Below are 17,058 nucleotides of genomic sequence, written 5' to 3' on the forward strand. Positions count from 1 at the left end.
GCAGTTTATTGGACTTCATGTATGATTTTGGACGTAAGGCAGGTGGGTTAATATACTGTTCAGCACCTGATGCAAGTGGATAAAGCACAGTGGTCAAGCACTCCATCATTGTGTGGTATGCAAATTAGCCAACGCTAGCGCATCTTTGCTTTGATTGCAGAAGTAACGCTAGCGAAAATTCGCCAGTGTTCAGCGCCCTGGACGCAACTTCACATTTTAGTGAATTAGCGTTGTCCTAGTGAATTTACGCCTGGCGAAGTGTTGCGATCACTGCAAAGCCGTCACTGGTGAATTATCGCCGGTTAGTGAATCTGCCCTTTTGTATCATAAAAACATATTGTTCTGTTATAGAAAGGAATGATCAGAAGCTCAACAACCCAGCAGGTTACTTTTGTTAAAGAAATAAAACAAGAGAACATCTAAGAGGGAACCAGAAGTTTTATTAGTTAACTCTAGGTACTGTACCACATGTTTAAGAGAAACAGTCAAGACCAGTGAATGTGCTGCAATACAGTCCCTTCCTAGTATTCTTACAGAGCACCAAACAATGGTGCTGGTGTTACTACATTTGATAATCCAATTTAAAAAGAACTGGCTGTATTTTGCATTAACCCTAATCTAGCAATACTCTACAAATGCAGTTCAGGGAGCATCAAAGGAGCACAGAGTATCACTTGTACAGCAAAGGACTACACATGCACATTTACCCTTGGGATCAAGCAACAAGGATAGAAGTGGAACAATATGGTCGTAGCGGTACCTACATTGGCTCATAACAAAGGTAACCGAGGTCTCATAACAAACATGCACAAATAAAACAACACAATTAATGGGGACATTGGCAAAAACAGGGGAGAACAATGAATTCAGTGTTATAGACATTGTGTGCAAACAAATCTCAGCTCTGTACAGTAAGTTTCTGCTCTGTTAGAGAAGCCTGCTGAGCAACTGTTTTGTTCTCATGGCTCCGTAATTTAGATACAACGTCGAGGAATGCTAGCTTCTGAACTTCCTTGTGTAGAGGTACTGGAAAAGAGAATAACACAAGACATAAAGGAACTGTGCTTAGCTTTTACAAATGGTATGACGTGAATGAGTAAAACGTGCATCTGTCAGATGGGCACTTTTCAGACTGTCATATATCAGCTGGCCAAAAACCTTTTATAGAAGTCATCAGACCCCCTCCCCCCAGTGTTACCCCGGGCAAATGCCCCTAACGTTTTACTTATCCCTCGGTGCAGATTCAGGCATCGGAGTTCACGGGCGCCATCTTCAGCCACTTCTGTAATCTTCGGAATGAGACCGGAGCTTCTGCAATTTTCATGAGCTTCGGCGCATTTTTTGCGAAACTGAAAATTGCTCCAACTGCACATGTGCCGCTACCCCTGTCTCATTCCGAAGATTTCTGAAGAGAAGAAGATGGCGCCCGTAAACTCCGATGCCTGAATCTGCACAGAGGGGTAAGTAAAATGTTAGGGGCATTTGCCCGGGGTAACACTTAATCTGGGGGGAGGAGGTATATGTAGGGTAGGGTTTTTTTAACGTTAGGGTTGAATTCTCCTTTAAAGGAGAAGGAAAGGTCCAATCGATGGTGGGGATGCCAAATGTTAGGGCACCCCCAAGGATTGTTATCACTTACCCCAGGCAGGTGCTCGTTAGCAGAAAACTGTATCAGCCCAGGGTACTTGCAAGCAAGCAATCCTCTTCCTCCCTTCTTCTTTATACAAAATCCAATGGCTGATGCATGTGCAGTAGAGTGAAAAAGCTGTCTTTTTTGTTACAGTCCAGCTCTTAACCCTACTACACATGTACACTCACACAAACAAGGACAGGTGGAATAGGATAGTTCACTAGCAAGTACCATGGGCCAGTGCAGGAGCACCAGGCCCAGGGCATCAGGTAAGTGATTACAATCCTTGGGGGTGCCCTAAAATTTGAGGGGGGCACAGGTAATGCAAAGGAGAATCACATGCAGTGAGTAGAAGATTTTTAAAAAGTCCTTTGCAGCTAATTTTAATGTTTTAGAAAATGAAACAAATGTATTACGTACCAGAGCCCATTGCAGCACAGATCAGGACCATGGAGTTGTACTTTATCTCTGGAGCGCTTCTCTCATCCAACAACAGTCTGTGCAGGACCTCAACTAACTTAGCACTCTCTAGATCATGCTCGGCAGCTTCTACAATATATTCAGTTAGAAAAGGTAACACATTAAGGGGGTTGTTTATTAAATCTCAATTTTTTTTCTGGTTATGCTTTTTGGGGCAAAACTAAACTACATTTTTTAGAGGAAAAAAGACCTTAAACTTTTTGAGATTTATTATATCCTAATACTGCAAAAATCCTGAATCTGAAAATCCTCCATCTGACCTGTCTAGGTCCGGTATAAGTCAATGGGAGAGGTACCTATCCCAAATTGAAGTTGTCCTGGTCTTCGAAGGGTTTAGCCTAAATATCCGACTTTTTCGGGAAAAACCTTAAAAAAAAAGTGAGCGTTTTGAGAAAAAAATAATTCAGGTTTCCACTCAATTATATCAGGTTTTTCCACGATCCAAATAATTTGGGTTATTTTATTAATAAATAAGTTCAAATCGAGCATGGGAGTTTGGTCGTGTTTTTGTTTTAATAAAAGATGAGATAAATTCGAATTTAAGTTAATAACCCCCTAAAAGATCATTTCATGGTGCAGCACTGTCATAACTGTTCAGCTGGCATCTAATGAAATCCCTCTGATGTAACTAGAGGGTAAAAGGGTAAAGTTTGTAAAGCAGAACTGGGGGCCTATCAATAGCAGCTCCTTCTTACAGCAATAGATCAGTAAAGCCAATGAAATGTTGCTTGCATACAATATATGCACATTGCTATACTTGTGAACAACAGCATTATACTACGGGACTGATTTACTAACAAAGGTTAGCTATGTTAGTAATTTAGCCCCTACAGAGGCAGTTTACCATTTTTAAACGTATATGTGTACCCGTTTTGAAAAGGAGCTGAACAAGCAAAGTGTTTCTTTTAATCAGAAAAATCTGTTATTTATTTTGTTTGCAAAAGGGAACCTATTCCATGTTTTGTCCCTGCAATGCATATCATTAGTTTACCAGTGTACAGATATGCCTTCAAAACTGTCACAACAAAGAGTGAGAAGATGGGGTTGCATACTGGTATATCTATATATTTCATGTATTTCAAAAGGCACTATAACAAACTACAGTGCTTAAAACAATAATTTTACCTTTTATTATTTGCAGAACAAAATAAAAGGAAATAATAATACAGGTAAGCATACCAGAAATAAAAAGGCATCAGTGTGCTATCAAAGTCAAAATGAAACATATTCTTCAATAATACTCACGTAATTCTAATGCAGCTATTAATCCCAAAGCAACGAGGGCTTCATTTTGCATTATTACATGTTCACTGGTTGCCATGGTGACCAAGTGCTTTATTCCACCACTTTGAACAATTGTTCTAATTACATCCTATAGAGAATCAAGCAATGAAAGAAACCGTTTGCAAAATAAGTTCTTATACCAACAATATACAATTTAAAGTGCACCGCAGTTCCCAAACAACATGATAGGTACGGCAAATCAAGGAAATGAATAGAGCTTTCACTTCTCATACAATCGCCTTTATTATTATTAAAGATTAACAATGCTAACATTTCCATGGCACAAAAAATAGGACTTTATGTTCTAATTCTACACTATTAAAATTGAACTTTATGATCTAAACAGTCTGAATAGAGAACCCATTGAGATAACTTATAGGCTAGTGGAAATCTGTAGAACAAACGTGTGGTTATGGTTATGTACTGTAAGATGGTTTTAAAGGAGAACTAAACCCCCCTATTAACAACAGCCCCCCCCCCCAGGGCTGGAAAAAGGGGTAGGCAAAAGAGGCACCTGCCTAGGCTGCAACAATAGAGGGGGGCTGTGCAGGTACATGTTCTGCCTACCTCTAGTTCGTAATCACTTCCTTCTGCTTTCCCTTCCTCGGCCCTCCACATCTGACACTCTCCACACTGTGGCCCTCCCCCTCTGCCACTGCCCACGCATTTGGCGTCACAGTGCTCGCTTGCACATTCGCGTGTGCACCCACATGGGGCAGCGAGGATGCCTGCTTGGCCAGGCAGCCACCCTTAACTGCCTTCCATCACCCCCCTCTGTACACACTGTATATTAGACAGATAGGTGCCCCTAAAAAAACCTGGACCCAAAATGCAGAGTAGCTCAGTGGAGTTCCCCAGTGCCATTTTCTGCCAGTTTGCATTCTCTTCTGGTCTCTTCGGCGACACTAAGCTTATGGGAGAATGCTCAGTAGGGCCTAGTCAGAAATCGGTTTCAACTGCACATGCTCCCGCAGGCTTAGCGTCGGCGAAGAGACAGGAAAGAGTGCAAAAGGGCAGAAGATGGCGACAGGGAACTCCACTGCACTGCTCTGCATTTTAGGCTCAGGTTTTTTTTTCAGTACACCTTTCTGTCTAATACACAATGTGGGCATGGAGATGGAAGGTAGTTAAGGGGGGCTGGGGGTTGTTGGATGTAACAACATAATATCTGCATCAGATTATCTAAAATTTGAGAGTTTAAAAATGTGGTAGCTGGTTTTACTGTAAACTGGCAGTTTATCACGTTATAATTTGCTATGATATCTTCCCTTTTTGCTAGAGTGTAGATGTGTTTGTAGCCAACATTTTAGTAATAAAAAATAATGTCTACAGAGTAACATTGTGTCAGACATGAGAAGTAGGTGGATCATTTTTATTTTTGAAGGTAATAGATAAAAATGAAGGTTCTTAAAGGAGAAGGAAAGTTAATACTACTGAGAGCTGCCAAGAAGTACCCTGGGCTGGTGCGGGTTTCTGCCAACAGGAACAGTGGAGCGGGGTATCAGGTAAGTGATTATAATCACTGGGGGGTGCCTAACATTTTGCATGCTTCCAGTAATTTAACCTTACCTTCTCCTTTAATTGTAAAATATACTGTATTAGTACAGGTATAGAACCAGTTATCCAGAATTATCTGGGCCTAGGGGTTTCTGGATAAGGGATCTTTCCGTAATTTAAATCACCACATCCTTAGTCTACTTAAAAATAATTTAAATTGTAAATAAACCCAACAGGATTGTTTTGCCTGGATTAAGGATTCATTATATTTTAGTTGGGATTGAGTACAAGGTACTGTTTTATTATTAATTATTATTATTAAATAATTTTTAAAAATGTGAGTCATTTTATTAAAATGAAATCAGTGGGAGATGGCTATCCCGTTATTCTGAGTTTTCTGTATAATGGGTTCCCGGATAAAGGATGCTGAGAGTTGTGCAGATGGTAGCATGAGATTTAAGTTGGAATTCTAGTATGCTACTAATTACTAAATTACTTTATATAAATGGAGTTTGTACATGTTTCTATGCTAAGCTTTTTCCTTGATGAAGGAAAAGCAAAAACCCACAATTCTGAATGTTTAACAACAAAAAGAAGCTTTTATATAAACAAGATTTTTTTTGTCTGTCCAAGGTTTTCAAATGAAAGCATCTTTGTTTTAAACTCACCTTTGATTTACTGTGCCGTATGAGTGCTGAGAGTAGCCTATTAGATTCTCCCATAACACCTGCATGGTCCTTGGCTTCACACCATTCAACTAAGCGTTCCGCTAGTTTTTCATTCTTTCCTATTTGTTCAGCAGCTTCAGCTACGTCACAAGACAAGTTAAATTGTGAATAAACACAGTGATGGTATGGAAAGTGAAGAACAAACAGGAGAACTTAACCCTTAAAATGAATTTGCTAGAAATGCTATACATGCATACATACAGCAGAAAGGTTCAGCATTTTTATAACAGTAATGGTCCAGGTCTATAAAGTTGTGCACAGGAGCTTAACATCTCAATGACACTCACATGCTAAGTGTACTCTCTATATATATCATGATCACTGCATCCAATGCAATGTTTTTGCAACTCCTTCCTTACTCCTATCTATTCTGAGATGGACAGATCGAATTTCCAGTTATTCAGACATACAGGTTATTATTCTTTAATAATATATTACTAACATTATGCATAAATTACAATGGAAGGCAAGAAACAAAAAAGTGTAGCAGAACAGAACATTTGAGAGAGGGCATCAGTAGAGTTTGCTCTACAAAAAGAGTAGGGCGACTAATCTCCACGAATCTGCCTGTGTGCCCTGACCCTAAAAGTACAAAAAATAAGCTCATCCATGATCACAGATTATATTATATAACACAGCTTTAACAGAATAGATAGATAAGCCCTGAAACCTTTACTTTTTGTTTGTGAATTGTACAAACGTTATTTGTTGTAAACAGATTGAGAGAGTCCACCAGACTTTATAAAAATGTACCGTATATACTCGAGTATAAGCCGTCCTGAGTATAAGCCGAGGTACCTAATTTTACCTCCAAAAACTGGGAAAGCTTATTGACTCGAGTATAAGCCTAGGGTGAGAAATGCAGCAGCTTCTGGTAGTTTTCAATCAAAAAATTGAGGGTTTCTGCTCCCATTGGAGGTACCGGCGTCTCATTTTTGGATGCCGGTGACTATTCTTGGGCGCCGGCGACCGTTTTTGCGCTTGACCCGAGTATAAGCCGAGGTAGAGTTTTTCAGCATATTTTGGCGGCTGAAAAACTCGTCTTATACTCAAGTATATACGGTATTTGTAAATGGCTTCTTTAGGGTTACATAAGGAAAATGGGTTTCAGCACTATTGATTACATTATAAATGTGTAAACTGTACTTTGTAAGTGTTATACCTATGAGTAAGAAGATGCATGCATGTTTCATGTTTTCCTATTTATACTTAAGAGTCATTACCTTGTGCATCTATTAGCATTCGCAAAGTTCCTAGTAGTTTAAACTGCACTGGAGGCATTTCAGAACGAAGGAATTTCAGAACTTCTTCTGCAACCCCGGCAGACAACATCTTTGCTTTATTCACAACTGAAAAATGAAATATGGCATTTAAACAATAAAATACATAACATTTCTGTTAAAAAATATATAATTCTGAATTACTTAAATTTAGGCAGGACCTATTGTATACTGTTTGTAGTATTTTTAAAAATGACAAAGCCATACTATATTTTTCAGCCAAAAAAATATTTTAGCTTTATCTCTTAAAGAGCAAGTCAACATCAAAATATAAATTTGCCCAAAAGAAAATATAATTCTAAGCAACTTTCCAATACACATGTATTAAACATTTTTAATGCTTTGAAAGCTATTTGTAAAAACAATTGCCATTGAAAGCAGCATTTGTCTAGCTCCTGGTTATTACTTTATAAACAATGTGGCAAAAGTCTAAGTTCCCCACTAAACACAGATCTGTTAATCAGATTCCTTCTCTTACATTGTATCTCCAGCCTGAGACATCAGGGCAGAGAATAGAAAACTACAAAACACTGCTTTCAATAGCAATACATATACAAATAACTTAAAAACCATAGAAAAAGTGTAATGAATGTATATTGCAAAGTTGCTTAGAATTAAGTTTTCTTTTATTAGGTTGACACTCCCTTTAAGGAGTATTCCGGCATAAGCATTTGGATCTGTGGGTGAGCTTTATGTGTTATGCACTGGGCAGATGATGGGGGAGATGAGTAAGTACCAGCATCAGTCCCACACAAGAATAAGTTGATGCCTTTCCATGCTTCTGCCATTTACGTACTCACGTTTGATCAGCAGGATTCCTATGTATCTATATACACAGCCCTTGTATTTATCAGCTGGGGAAACTGAAGGAAGTCACCAGAACGGCATCTCAGCCTTCACTCCAGTTTCCGGTCTACAGATACTTAAGCAAAATTTCAATAGTTGCCTTCTGTGAGCATAGTATCTTGTACTGATAAGGCTAAAGCAAGACACTGCATCTTAATATCTGGATGAATGAAAACCTTCTTGAAAATCTTTGAGGGTCGTTAAGGGTCATTTTTGCTATCTCCTGTCAATAGTTTTATCCGTCTTACTGCATTAATTCAAATATTTTCTCATGAACAAAAATATTATATATAAAACTATTATTTAACATAATAATAAGTAGGAATACTTATTTTACCAGGAATGGCCAAGTTCCTAAGGGCACTGAGTGCTGCATGTTGTACGGTTACATTCCCATCTTCTACATGTCTGTCTAGAAGATCTAGAAGTTTCTGTACAATCTCACTGTCCACCATATGGATACAGTTTCCATCTAAAAGAAGAATTTCAGTGTTAAAGGTGCTGAACAAAACACAGCAAAAAATAATATATAGTATGTACAGATATTTTTGACACTTTACTATGGACAATTGTAGTGATCGTTGTACAGGTATTTCTTATCCAGATACCCAATATCCAGGAAGATCATCTCCCATTTGAATCAATTTTAGGCAAATTATTCTAATTTTAAAAAAGTATATCCTCTGTATTAATAAAACAGTACATTGTATTTAATGGTAACTAAGTTGCATAAATCCACATTGATGGCAATGCAATACTGCTGGGCTTATTTAATGTTGAAATTATTTTTAGTAGACTTAGAGACAAATTTATCAAAGGTCGAGTTTTTAAAAACTCCCCTTAACTCCCATAAATTCTTAATTCGACCAATCAAATTTTATTAAAAAAAATCCAATTTTTTTTTTAAAGATGAATGGAATCGACCCAAAAACTCGAACCCAATTCAAATCGAATTTGATTCGAATTTTCAAAACTTGATGTCAGGAAGGCTGCAAACAACTTAAAATAGATCCCTGAACCTCTCCCATTGACTTACACAACAATTCGGCAGGTTTTAGGTGGTGAATAGTCAAATTTGAGTTCTTAAATGGCCAGAGTATGATAAATTTTGAAAATCAAATTAGAATTTATAAAAAAAAGTTTTGACCATAAAAAACTCGAAAATTATAATATTTTTCTCCAGTCAAAACATCTGTGAGAAGAGCTAAAGCCATATAAATAGTAGAGTAGAAAGTAACATTACCATTCCTTGCAAAATTTGCAATTGCAAGGGCGCCTGCAAGTTGCAGTTGGTGATTGTTGGAGGGAAGCCATGATAACACCCTTTGAAAGACACTTCCCTTTCCCCCTTCAAAGAGTTTTTGCATGGACTCATCTGTGTAAAGAAATAAATAATACATAAATACAAACCAATAAAACTGAACTGCCTCTGTAGACATCTACATTTATTATTTCTACATGCATATGTTCTCTGTTTATTTTTAAAATTGTAAATAAAAAATGTTCATTGACTAAAACAGAACATGTACAAAAAAATGAAAATATTAATCAGTATATAGTAACTAATTTGACTTATAAAAATACCAGTAACAGAAGTGCTGATCATGCTTGTTTATATTTGCACTGGGGTAATTCCAAATCCTGGACTTAGATTTGGGTTGGATCAGTTTGTAGCTAGAAATAACTAGACATGACCTCTGAAAATTAGGGTGTATCTGGGATTTTGGGAAGTATTTGCTGATCTCCTTCCTCGACACCAGAAATCATTTAGCTGTTATAAACACACTCCCACTGATAGTCAGGCTTGCAATGTTTCAAATTCAGTATTAGATCATAAATATTCATTGACAGATTTGAGAAGAATGTTTAATCCTCAAGATACCGACTTAAGTACTTTTCACAGTAAATATTCTAGAATTCTACAATAATAGAAAATAATGAAGGAGGTGTATCATTATTCATAAATGCATATCCAGATGGCATTTTAAAGAAATGCAGAAAAAAAACCTTATTATTACTATTATTATACTATGTTGCTTGCATTTAAAAGTAAAAATGTAAAGATGCATTTTGGATGAAGAAGTTTGATACATTATGGCTCATTTATAATGCACCATGCAATCTGCAAAGTGCAAAAAAGTCTGGCACTTGCACCCCCCAGGGGTCATGAATGTCCTCTATTGTATCCTAAGAGTATAAATGATGCCTGGAATATTACTTGCTTCTTCTAAGGATGAATTGTCAGGGTCTTTGACCCTGGTAAGGAAAAACAGATTATGATTTTTTGGTTAGCACTCTATATTGCTCTTCTTCTATTTAGCTTCTATCTTTATTCCAAACTGCTGCCTGCTTGCAAGGTTAATTAAGCCCTAATTATAACAGTTTAAAAATTCCACAAGTAAAAAACTTACATAATTCATAAACTAGAGAAAATATAATAGGGCCCCCTAGAACACAAAAAGCCTACTCTTCCCTTTAGAATATGTAACTGTAAATCAAACCATAATTTTAAAAGCTTATCTGAAAATGGGATAGTACAGTACAGTACAGTACAGATATGTGTTTACATGATAAAGTGATACTGGTGATAATGCTACTACAGGTCAGGCTGACATTTATTGATACCGAAAGCGCCTCCACTCTCCATGCACATAGTTTTAATAAAGTTTACTTACCACCCAGGAGTAGCAAAACCATAAGATCTGAAGACGTTTTTAATTCAGCAATATCATCATCTTTTTCACTATTTACAGTCTGCTGAACTACATCGAGGAGGCATTCCACCAAGCCAGCTTCTACTAGCTGCATCTTGATTGCATCTGCAAAACAAAATGGGGGGATTTGTATCAGATATAATACTTCATATCAGTATGTCTGAGAATTGTCTGCCACTATCCAATGTTAAAAGACAAAAAAAAGCACTCGGTGTTGCCAATTCATTGGGGAACCCTTAATATGTATTTAAATGCTAAGGTGCTTGCCCAGGTTGGTGCTCGTTTTAAGAAACAAATGCACTAGCCTGAGAAAAAAAGTAGCACAGCACCCTGCCTCAATCTTACTTACTTTTCCCAGGCATCCCTAGCACAGAGATAGGGTGTTATTCATCAAAGTCTGAATTTATCTCAATATTTTCTGCTACAAACTCTGATCAAATCCGCTCGGTTTTTTTTACGCTTATTTATTAGTACATGTTTCCAAAAAAATTTCACGTTTTTCCCCCCGGAATTTTCAGGGGTATTGCACGAAACCTAGTACACATCAAAAAATCATTGGGACTTCTCCCATTGACTTTTATGCAACCTCGATAGGTCTGAGATGCCGGATTTTCAGATTCAGACTTTTCCATCCCCAGGGTTTAATAAATTCAAAAAAATCCGTGATTTTCTTAAAAGTCTGATGTTATATATAAAAATCAAGATTTTCTCGTGATTTTTTCATTCGGAGTTTAGTAAATAACCCCTTTAGACTATCTCATGTGCAGCTAAATAAGGTACAAACCTATGTCTGCACCTGAGAAGGGTAAAGTTAAATGGTGGTGAGGCTGCGCTATCTTTATTTTTTTTTCCTCAGGACCCAGTACAATTCTCTTCCTAAAAGGAACTTGGCTTTGGGGTAAGCTCATTAAGCTAATTCAGTGTGGGGCGACTAACATATTGGCACCCGTTCAAAAAAGTCAGAGTTCCTTGTCCTTTAAGAGATAACAATTTTAAGGGTTACACACTGGTATTTTGAGCCCAATTTTAGGGTGTAAGCTGGAGTCACATGGAGTACTAAGTACTGATAATGTTTACTTGGGAGGTAATCACGTATAACTCAGTAAAAAATAATACCCCATAAGATAGAATAGTGTCCAAATGCTTAGAGCAGTCAAATACAAGTTGATATCAATATCTAAAGTTAGTTTTTAGAGGTATGTGTGAAAATATTTTTTATATAAATTGGTGCATTCATAGGTCAGTATAGGTTTGTGGTATATATACAGTAGAACTCCCAATTTATGGATTTTACGGTTTTGTTTCAGGCTCATTCAAGCAAACTGCATGATATGTTATTTGTGCGGGAAAAAACAGACAACATAAGATGATTCTGTTAAAAGTTTAATTTTGTAAATCAAGATGTTTGATTAATTATTTAAACGGCAGAAAGATCAAAATTTTTATTCCCGACCGAATGCCTTTATCCCACCTACCACCTGATCCTATCCATATATATACACACAGCAAAGGCTGCTAGCTCGGTATATACAAAGAGTTGCATCTGCAGTGCAAGAGCTGCATTAGCTGTGGGCAAGCTGCAAAGTGCAAAAAAGGGCACTTGTGTTGGTTTGGCACCTTTACCATGAATGTTAAATTAAGTCTATTGGCTGTTTGTAATAAAGTGAATGGAACCTTGTGCTCCTCCTATGGCAGTTGGAGAGCTAACAGAAGAATGTTCTAAATTTTGTAAACTCTTTGCATTCTACTTTTTTTTTTGTACATGCAAGCATTGTTCTTTTTTTCATGCACTACACATACAATGCACACAAGTTTTCCCTACTATCCCCGACATTTTTATTTTATTTATTAATTTGCTTCACAATGTACACAGTATGAACAATTTTTTATGTAAATTTAATGAAAGCTGAAAGTAAACCACAAACAGAATGTATTTTTTATTCAAGCTGCTGCTTAATTACAATTCCTAACATGTGCTGGGTGAAGTGATTTGAAAAGGAAATACTGGAAGCTGAAGCTCAGCAACAGACAGAAGCTGTGCAGCATGAATTGTAATTGGGAGTTTATCCACCCACCTACAGAGCACGCTGGCTGAAATTCAGTCAACAATTTCTGTCCTGTCTGTGTCATTTTGGGCTACAATTGGCTAGTGGACATGTACAGATGAAGTAAACCTTATCTAAACATTAAACCCAAGTGTCCATTTAAATCTTTTTCACTCCTTTTTTCATTGAAATCAATCCTGTGCCAAGTGCAACCTGCGATACTGAAAAAATATTTGGTCCATCTGTATATATATATATATATAAATATGATGCAGGGTATATTTTCTGTTATACCTATGCTGAAACTCTTCTATAGGTGGCATAAATAAGTAATTCATTTAGCATTTGAGTATTTCGCATGAGTATTTTATGCATCAGCATCAAATATGTATGACCACTAGCAATAATTCTGCATCAGAGAATATCAACAATACAGTGGCTCCTACTAAGTAAGAGTTTGTTACAGGTGCATTTACAGTGCCATCATTTTACCTGAAATTTACCTGGGAGTTCCTTGTCATCCAAGAGTTCTAGATCAGTAAAGAAATTAAATTAAACTGGGTTCTTTGGAACGTATCTTTTAATGTTTTTTTTTTCTTTTTTTACATTGCAGCTACCATTTAACTGTGTTGGTGAGGTGTGTAAACCCTTTAAAATTACCCCGCACTCGGGTCTCTTTTTTTGGTGAAATCAGCCTGGAGTAAGGGTTTTTGCTAAATCACAGAAGCATATTTAAAGGTGTAAAACAAGACAATCGTCCAGTGACTAGTCAGAAAACAGCCCTCCTGGTTGTAATGCACTACTTTTTCCATGATTCTGCAGCCCTACAGGTCTCTACGCTATATACACTATCATAGATTCAATTCAAAAACTTCACTGGTTTAGTTGACAGCAAAGCTAATAATCCAGAAAGCTCTGAAGTATGTGACAGTCATCTCCAATAGACTTCATTTTAAGCAAATAATTCAATTTAAAAAAAAAAAAAAAAAAGTATTTCCTTGCAAATTATTTGTCTACAATCATAAAACCGTACCTTGTATTTGATCCTAACTAAGCTGTATAAATCCATATTGGTGGCAAAACAATCCTATTGGCTTTATTTATTTTATTTATGTTAAAAGGCGTTGTTTACCTTAAAGTTATCTTTTAGTATGACATAGAGAATGATATTCTGAAACAATTTGCAGTTGGTTTTAATTTTTTATTGTTCTACTTTTCTATTCAGCATTGTGTCAGGAATGCAAGATACAGGGTATAGCAGCTGTAAATAACAAGTATCACGTGTGTAGAAGAGCATAAGAAAGCAGAATGCAGCTGCTCTGCACAGAAAATAGAAAAAAAACTTTGGGTGGGGGGGGGGGTGGAATGATGTGCCTCCCCTGCCCTATTATAGCAGTTTTGGCAGAAGCTGGTAGGACTATGCACTTCTGCAAAATACACATTAGTCCTACTGGCATCTGAAACAAGCTGTGGCGTATATATAGATGTTACTGGGCCCCACAGAAAATTTATTTTAGGGCCCCCAACATATCCAGAGGTTGTCCTGTTTTATCATTACATGTTGAAATTGCTCATTAATTAGGGCCTTATCGGGCCCCTATACCTCCTGGGCCCGCCTGAACACTGAACAGCAGGACCACTCTCATCCTAACAAAAATCAGCACAAGGATGTACACAACCCCTAATAACCAACATGACCTACAATATATTTTGCACAATACAGCTGTATGAAGTACAGCTTTTGCAAAGTGCCACCTTAGTATGCGAACAGCCCATGCACAAGCCCACTATGCCATTATCAATAAGTTGGCAAACTGCTCTTTGATCACTATATGATAACAGCACAAACCTGTTGTACCAGAAGCCAACTAGTAAACCTACCGTAAGTTCAGATACACAAACTTGTTGCAAGCACTCTGTGGCTGCTCAGCTGCATTTCTTAGGAAATGCAAGTGTGAGTAAACACTACCGAAAGGCAGGAGACTCTGGGTCAGGCAAAAGGAAAGGCTGCCAAGGAAGGAAGGTACTTTTAATCTGGATATGTGATAAAAACGGTAATAAACTATTCTTACATTTAGGCAGGGTAAAGTTATTAGACAAAAGACAGTTGATAGGAGCAATTAAAGAATTATTGCGGTATAGTAACTCAGGGGTAATTTAGTATGGGGAAAAAAGTAGCTAAACTTTTTGGATTTTTTGGAACTGCAGCAGGATGTAAAGTTATGGGAGATACTGCAGAATTAAAAATATATGTATTTATTAGGAATTCTCTCCTCTGCACTACAAGTATAGAGGCCCTGTTGCCAGTTGCAAATTCCCCTGTAATTCTTGTGAGATTTCAGTGCTAGTTGCTTGCATACCTGGATTAAGAGGAGGTTCAGATTATTGCAGATGGTTTTATTTCCAAAGACGTTGAGTTGTTAGGATCTAGACTTCAGAGGGACTGAGCCTTGGCCACTGAATGCCCTGTTGAGTTGAATAAGGAGTTAAAGCTAGGTACATGGTGGATTTTTATTTTATCAGTCCTCCAATATTTAACGTTATATCCCTTACTTTAATGCCTGGTTTGATAGGAAATCAAAGCTCTCAAAAAAAAATCCCATATAGGATCACTAAACTTTTAAGCATGGCAGATGGATATTATAGTTAGGGATTTTGTTGCTGTTCCAATATTATTGATGGTAGAATGCACTTAGCACTTTAACAAATACTCAGGCCATCTGTTTCTCAAATAAAAGCTCCATTATAGAGCATAATAAAATGTTCCAAGAACATACCACTTTGTCTTTAAAGCAGTATCCCTATACATTTTGTACTGCACTTTATTTAGATGAAAAAATCTGATTAATTCTGAATTTGACTCCTTTCAATGATGGACAGGGATCTATAATATTTACAGCCATATACTCATAGAAATAGTATAAAATTTTGTTTGCAATATGTTCACTGAATGAAATCCATACCAGAAACTCGACCATTTGAGATGCCTCCTGCAAATAATGTTCTTGCCCCAGGTATCCCTGCATAAACATGCCCAGGAAGCCAGCATTAATGTGATGCAATGAGGGAAAAAGAGATCCAATCAGTGGCGATATGTTCCTCCTTCAGCTTTTTATTTAATCAGAAACTCTTTCATCAGGTGTTGGTTTCCTTTACATAACCTAAATCAGGGGTTCCCAACCTTTTTTGGACCGGGGACCGGTGCCAAAAATATATATTTTTTCCGAGAACCGGGGGGTGGGGTCAGGGATGGGGACGGCAACAAATTTGGACACGCCGGCGTCCAATTCGACGTGCCGCGTTTTTGCGCACTGGGCTCGGCTGCCCAGTGCGGGAGTGTCCGCGGGCCGCGGTCGGCAGTTGGGGACCCCTGACCTAAATATTAAAAATAAGAACAGGCCCTACTGGAAGCCCCACCATGCTACATGGCGAATTTGACCCATTTCATCAAAAGTTCGCCGCCGGTGAAATGTCGAAATTTTCTGATGCGCAGTGAATTTTTTTTGACACGTGTTTTTTTATGCACAATGGCGCATAAAAAATCTGCACAAAGATGATATTTCTTTGAACATAAAAATGTGAATGCCACATTCACTGGATGTTTCACTTGTTGGGGTTGTAATGTAAAGGATCCATCAGTGCTCATTTAACTTGCTACTTCATATAGTTACATATATAGTTATATAAGCCTTTCCACTTCATATACAATAGTAAAATATAAGGATATTATAAGTCACCGAGGAGTTCCATGACCATATAAAAACACAAGGCCGAAGGCCGAGTGCTTTTATACAGGTCATGTAACTCCGAGGTAACTTCTAATATCCTCATATTTTCCAACAAGAGGTACTTCATTCATTATAATACACAAGTTTTAGTGAGTCATGTGACAAAAATGACATCACTACTCACCGTTTATAACTTATGACCTCACTAGTCACCGTTTATAAGGATATAATTTACAGGATATTCATGGCTTTTGTGTATTATATAGTGAATAAAGTACCCCCTCTTGTGAATACTAAGGATATTATAAGTTACCGAGGAGTTTCATGACCATATAAAAACACGAGGTCGAAGGCCGAGTGTTTTTATACAGGTCATGGAACTCCGAGGTAACTTCTAATATCTTCATATTTTGCAACTGGGGGTACTTCATTTATTATAATACACAAATTTCAGTGAGTCATGTGACAGAAATGAAATCAGAACTCACCGTTTATAACTGATGACATCAGAACTCATTATTTATAAACAATTTGAGGAACTAAATCCTTTTTTAACACAATCACTTCAGGTCCAAATATTTATGGGCCTAACTGTAGTTATATCTACCTTGCTACATCATATACTGTAGTTTTGTACACTTGCACACTTTCCCTGGCTGAGAGTTAGTGCTGGCCTGCCAGTGCAGAACTACAAGCAGTGAATAATTCTATAATTCAATATTTACTGTGTGATTTTATATGTTGCTGTTGCAAAAAAATGCAGATTAAGGCAGATGCAAAGGACTGCAGCTAAAAGAAAGAATCTGACCATGCAGTTTGAGTCTAA

General features: G+C 37.3%; 1 protein-coding gene across 2 annotated transcripts in view; it reads right to left on the bottom strand.

The window, feature by feature from the left end:
- Positions 1-418: 418 nt before the first annotated feature.
- The window catches only part of rap1gds1.L (RAP1, GTP-GDP dissociation stimulator 1 L homeolog), a 65,628-nt gene continuing 48,988 nt past the window's right edge, over positions 419-17,058 (bottom strand). The window contains 8 exon segments of one of the 2 annotated variants that reach the window (NM_001087609.1): positions 419-1,026; positions 2,051-2,179; positions 3,356-3,482; positions 5,560-5,699; positions 6,843-6,968; positions 8,083-8,217; positions 8,989-9,120; positions 10,421-10,564. In NM_001087609.1, the coding sequence (NP_001081078.1) occupies positions 899-1,026; positions 2,051-2,179; positions 3,356-3,482; positions 5,560-5,699; positions 6,843-6,968; positions 8,083-8,217; positions 8,989-9,120; positions 10,421-10,564 (1,061 nt within the window). In that variant the 3' untranslated portion in view covers positions 419-898. 2 annotated transcript variants of the gene reach the window in all.

The sequence above is a fragment of the Xenopus laevis genome, chromosome 1L, assembly GCF_017654675.1.
Source record: "Xenopus laevis strain J_2021 chromosome 1L, Xenopus_laevis_v10.1, whole genome shotgun sequence".
Taxonomy (NCBI): Eukaryota; Metazoa; Chordata; class Amphibia; order Anura; family Pipidae; genus Xenopus; species Xenopus laevis.